At 37.9% G+C, this 5,930-nt stretch overlaps 1 protein-coding gene across 1 annotated transcript; it reads right to left on the bottom strand.

The window, feature by feature from the left end:
• Positions 1-4,140: 4,140 nt before the first annotated feature.
• Positions 4,141-4,667, bottom strand: LOC138911700 (uncharacterized). The gene is made up of 2 exons (XM_070211085.1): positions 4,552-4,667; positions 4,141-4,447 (listed from the first exon to the last, which is right to left on the bottom strand). Exons 1-2 carry the CDS (start codon positions 4,665-4,667, stop codon positions 4,141-4,143), a joined length of 423 nt encoding a protein of 140 aa, XP_070067186.1.
• Positions 4,668-5,930: the final 1,263 nt, after the last annotated feature.

Consider the following 5,930-nt stretch of genomic DNA (forward strand, 5'->3'; position numbering starts at 1 on the left):
AATATTGTCCTAGTAATGGCGACGTCATTAAGGACAGGCATTATTTTATTTCGCAATATTATTTGCAGCACTTCGTGCAGAGGTTAATATATCTCGGTTGCATATTTTATGGATATACTACATTAATTTTTAATTTGATTCCGAGTTGTTGTCTTCGGTAAGTAGGCTTTACATCCATTGCAGCACACAAAATCCAAAGCCCTCTTTTTGAGTTTTCCCTTAAACTATAAAAGTTCCTTCATTGTAAGTAGCATCCCTCAAGCAATTTCATTCTTTGCTGTTTGTCTTTTGATAAACTGCTGATCTCTCTAACTGGTTCCATTCTATATTTAAACTCTATGTGGCGTGCAAATTTTGTTTGCAATGTTTTACAAAATATGTAAAGGTGCCGTCTACATTGTTTCTGACTTTTAGTAATTGGCACAGTAATTTTTCTAACATCATCTAAAGGTGCCATTGGTTTGCGAGAAAAATATGTACAATTTATAAATGACGATGATTTATCTGGATAGTATGTGATGTCTGAAGCAGTTGACTCCATAAATTATAAGATTTTAGTATTTAAAAAAGTAAAGTCTACTGTGTGATAAAAATAAGTAATTAAAAATGGTTATTCAGATGTTGTGTAAATAATATTTGCAAAGAAGTAAAGTAAAGAATATTTTATATTAAAAGCCTTAAGAGTTTTTCATGAATATATTTTATGACAAAATTGTGGAAGTGTCTGCCCACTTCACCTTATGTAATGCAAATCCTTACTTTTATAATAACTGTTGAAAATTTGTACCGAGGTATTCGAAAAATTAAATATATCTAAACCATGTAGCCTATATAGGAAACTGACTTGATAAAAAAACAAGTAAGAGGTTCTAGGGGAGCTAGGGAGCTCCCGACTAGGGGATACCCTGAACCCTCTTATTCCAACATCAAATAAATTAATAAAAAAAAGTTCCCTTGGCAGGGCTCGAACTCGCAACTGACCGCAATACTTGCTGTCGACTCTACTCAACAGCCACACCAGCAAAAAAAAAAAAAATAATAATACTTTCCCCGGTAGGGCTCGAACTCGTGGCGGACTGCACCACCTGCTATACCTCTACTCAGCACCCACACCAACAATTAAGTTAAAAAAGATGCAATTACCATGCTGTTAGAATGCGAAGCAGACGCGCATGAATGTGTTTGTGTACATGTATACAGAAATTCTTAAAGCTGCTGCCCCATTCAATTGCGCAGTTGCATATAACTTTGGTTTTTCTTAACCGATCTTTATAAAATTTTCTACAGTATATCTTATTGTACCATAGAATATTTGTATATTCTGAAAAAGACAATTACATTTAAATTGTGGTTTAAATTGGTTGGCAATAAAAGTTGGGTTATTAATTTTATTTATAGCTCTGCGGTGGTAGCGGGGAAGTAGCGATAGGTACAAAATGAAAGATACTTGACATATATATAATATTCTAGAAGCAACATATCATGTTTGGTGGCTCTAGCTCTTATTATTTACCCAATTTGCTAAAAAAAACACAGGATGCCGATATCGATTTTTATCGATTGCTTGGAAACGGAGTAAGTTATCGATTATCGGAAACAAACTCGATCTGCGCGGGAACTAGGAGCACCTACATCTAATTTCGTCTCTAGATCTTATAGGTTCTGAGATCCTTGCGTTCATACATCCGGACGGACGGACGGACAGACAGACGGACATGGCTAGATCGACTCGGCTATTGGTGCTGATCAAGAATATATATACTTTATGGGGTCAGTGATGCTTCCTTCTGCCTGTTACATACATTTGGATTTTGCACAAATACAATATACCCTTATACCCATTTTTAATGGGTTCAGGGTATAAAAAAAATATTTTTATCAATATCGATATCTATGAATATATTTAAATCTTGTAGAGTTTTAGAATAGATAAAATATAAACTTGAACATAGTACTGCGTACGCTTAAAATATCAATACAATACGGACTCCTATGTCCATGCGGATAAGGAATATATACATTTTATTGGGTCAAAAATGTCATTTTTGTTAAAAAATTTCGAAGCACAGAAACTTATTCAGTTGAGTAATCCTACAAATTAATGCTGTGAATTTATTCGATTCTAATGGCCTTATACAATTATCATGGCTATGTTTGTATGTACAAAATTAACAAAAAAACACAACCTGGCCTTTTCTTGAAAATGATTTCGAAACTGATCGGGCAGTAATTGGAATTTCCCAAGTCGATGAAACACGTTTTTTTTATATTCTTATGTAGAGAGTAGATAGGAACTGTATGTTCTGGCACAGGAAGTGATGTCACCGTGGTGGGGACTGTATGTTCTGGCACAGTATGTTTGTTTACATTTATTATCAGGGTCAAGTGTTGTTAAGCAAGGTAAAGGGGTGGCGGGGGGTGTTAAGGATTAAGGGGTTGTGGGGGAGGGGTGGAAGGGGTGTTATGTTTCCATTGTGTGTGTGTGTGTTTTTTTTTTGTATTCTGTTTATTTGCACATAAATTTATAAATAATAAATAATTTATGCTTAGGATGTAGATAGTACGTGATGATTAGGTGGCGTGGATTGCCTGCGGAACGGCCGCAAAGCATTGCTTCATAGGCATGTTGTTGCCACCTAAACTTCCTCCGCTCTCCATCTACTGCACTCAACTCTCCTGAGTTCCAGCATCACTTCTGCTGCAAAGCGTGTACGCAAAAATTCCAACCAATCGCCCAGCACATATATTCGATCTCGATCTGCGCACACTTATGCGGTCCGATTCCTTGTTGAAGACACTCCGTTGATCAAAAAGGGCGGCAAAGTAGAAGTAGATCAGCAAAGCTTGGTTATCAATGGCTAAATAGCATGATCATTTAGATCGAAGCGTGTACGCAAAAATTCCAACCAATCGCCTAGCACGTATATTCGATCTCGATCTGCGGACACTTAAGCGGTCATATACCTTGTTGGAGACACTCCGTTAATCAAAAAGGGGCGGCAACGTAGAAGTAGATAAGCAAAGCTTGGTTATCACTGGCTAAACACGCGGTCGCGGGGTATAGACTCAGACGCTATGTGCCGGTGGCGCCGCAGTGTTAATCTGTAGTGATCCTTAAGAAATCCGTGGCCCTTTTGATATTTTCCACTCCCTTAGAGCCGTCGCAACTCACAAATTGGCTACGACCGACCAGCCACGCTGAATTTATATGTATATATATATATGAATACAAGAACGCGTCGTTGCGCAATGACTGGCCGGTAGCTAAGTAAGAATTTATCCACTAAAAAAAGAGGTTAATTCAGAATTACGCGCTTGATTAATTAAAAGCGAATAACATCTGCTGAACGCGAACTGTATGAGCACTGGGGACTTTTAAAAAGAGTTGGGCTCGATATGCCCTTAAAAATCCGAAGCGGTGTACAGCCACTGCACCGTTAATTACTATGATTTATGCGCGCTCAAAATATGTGACTTGCTTGTTCCACTGTCGAATTAAAAAGAACGAAGCGTGGCAATCGGACCTTCTACTTTTCTTCAATTTCAGCAAAAACACAAATACAAACACAATTATTATTCACCACATCTAAATTATAACGGTGATGTGGCCTGATCTATCGAGCATTCCTTCATTCTCACGAAAGTGCGAGTGAAGAAACGCACCGACGCTTGGATAGCGAAATCATGCAGCGTCGTGCGAAAGCAAATAGCGACTACGATGGGATGCATGCATAATATTTCGGTGACTTTTTTGACTGTGAACGGGTGCTGGTGTAATGGGATGAAATGATAAATTTTTGTGCCAGTTGGTCCCTACAAATGCGCCCTGTGCGTTTCCAGATAAGAAAACACATTTCACACATCATTCAAAAAGGCCACATTTTTGAGAAATGTGTAAATTCGCGCGGAACATATTGAGTTTTTTACGATGATTTATCGAGATTTCTATCAATGTTTGAAAAATGGTAAAGTACCGTAAACATAAACAGCTGATATATCAACGAAGGTAAGCGGCATGTTTCAATTTTTGTTTGGGAAGCAAGATTACATAGAGGAGGAGGGGGGTACGTGATGATTAGGTGGCGTGGATTGCCTGCGGAACGGCCGCAAAGCATTGCTTCACAGGCATGTTGTTACCATCTAAACTTCCTCCGCTCTCCATCTATTGCGTTCAACTCTCCTGAGTTCCAGCATCACTTCTGCTGCAAAAGTGTAGGTAGCTTCCCATTTTTGTGCGGTCTTCAACTTGTTCCTGAACAAGTTGTCCACCGTGATAGGTCTCCTCAAGCTGTCCTCTAGGCCCTGCCTGTTCACTGAGAACCTTCCACATTCAAAGATGATGTGGTTGGCGTCCTCTGCGATTTCACTGCCGCACCAAGAACACTCGTCTGTGTTATCGTGGCCGAATCGCTTCAAGTAGCTTCTGAAGCATCCGTGGCCAAATAGGCTGCTTTAAGTAAAAATTAGTATTACCATACTTGCGGCTTATCCAGGCTTCCAAGTTTGGGATAAGCCTATGTATCCAGCGTCCTTTAGATGAGCGATCCCAACGTGCTTGCCATCGTTCCATGCTTTGCATCCTTGCTGTTGTGCGGATCATCCCTGCGATAACCAGCGCTGCTTCGTCTGATACCGTCCGGAATGCGCAGCTGACCCGTAGAGCGCATTATGTTTTTAAATATTTATGTTGGCTTGGTCGAGGTTCGGGCTCGTTTAAATAAACAGTTGAAAAATATTTTATTTAATATTTTGCTTTAAATAAAATAAGCAATATAAGTATTAAATTAGATTGTTTCAATCTATTAATTAAAAAAAAAAACTCGGACCGAGGTTCCGCCATTAAAATATTTTAAATATGGATAGGTCGCCAAAACCATTACTAATTTCTTAAATACTGAATGTATCTTCTACTGTATCGAAGTTCCGATAACTGAAAAACTTCTTATTATTTTAGTTATTGGCTATGCAATACCGATCGCATGGTGTAAAAAGAACTGGAAATGTTCGGTTTTTTTGGCACGAATAATCACCATGGTGATGTTTTTCATTTTGGCTGAGGTGCCTTCATACAGGTCAGAATTAGCTCTATCGTCGATAGCCCCAATTGAATGAGCAGTTCTGTAGCTCTTAAGAGTAAGACTCTCAAGTTCGCTAACTCTGCTCTGATATAACGAGGTTAATGGTGATATGTTGAATTTCTAGTTTAGCTCATTCAAAGCTTTAGCAGGTAGATCCTGAACAAAATTTTTTCTTTTTCTAAATATTTTATGCTATTGTCGCAATATTTTATGATCTGTGCTTTTAATATTCTCGCACATGTACTATTTTTACCAAGCATGTTAGAGTTGTCGCTGCAGTAGGCTTCATAAAACTAATATTATCATAATCAAACTCAGCAACATAACGAATTCCAGACTTAACAGAATCATAATATTTAGGGGAAATAACGCATTTTATTACTATCAAAAGGCGACTTAGATAACGCATAATTGCTGTTATCATATCATGCTGTACTTCCGTGTGCTTCATTGCTTCTAAATTTGTAAACAATATAATTAGGTGATCATACAATATTGTCGTAGTAATGGCGACGTCATTAAGGACAGGCATTATTTTATTTCGCAATATTATTTGCAGCACTTCGTGCAGAGGTTAATATATCTCGGTTGCATATTTTATGGATATACTACATTAATTTTTAATTTGATTCCGAGTTGTTGTCTTCGGTAAGTAGGCTTTACATCCATTGCAGCACACAAAATCCAAAGCCCTCTTTTTGAGTTTTCCCTTAATTGACGTGAAACTATAAAAGCAATTTCATTCTTTGCTGTTTGTCTTTTGATAAACTGCTGATCTCTCTAACTGGTTCCATTCTATATTTAAACTCTATGTGGCGTGCAAATTTTGTTTGCAATGTTTTACAAAATATG

The sequence above is a fragment of the Drosophila virilis genome, unplaced genomic scaffold (assembly GCF_030788295.1).
Source record: "Drosophila virilis strain 15010-1051.87 unplaced genomic scaffold, Dvir_AGI_RSII-ME tig00002056, whole genome shotgun sequence".
Classification (NCBI taxonomy): Eukaryota; Metazoa; Arthropoda; class Insecta; order Diptera; family Drosophilidae; genus Drosophila; species Drosophila virilis.

What these genes read in the sequence shown, in the direction of transcription:
- LOC138911700 (XM_070211085.1), bottom strand. Translation starts at nt 4,667, where the DNA reads ATGCGCTCTACGGGTCAGCTGCGCATTCCGGACGGTATCAGACGAAGC. An exon ending in CATGGAACGATGGCAAGCAC is followed by an intron (nt 4,448 to 4,551) that starts GTTGGGATCGCT and finishes TACTTAAAGCAG; the next exon opens with CCTATTTGGCCACGGATGCT.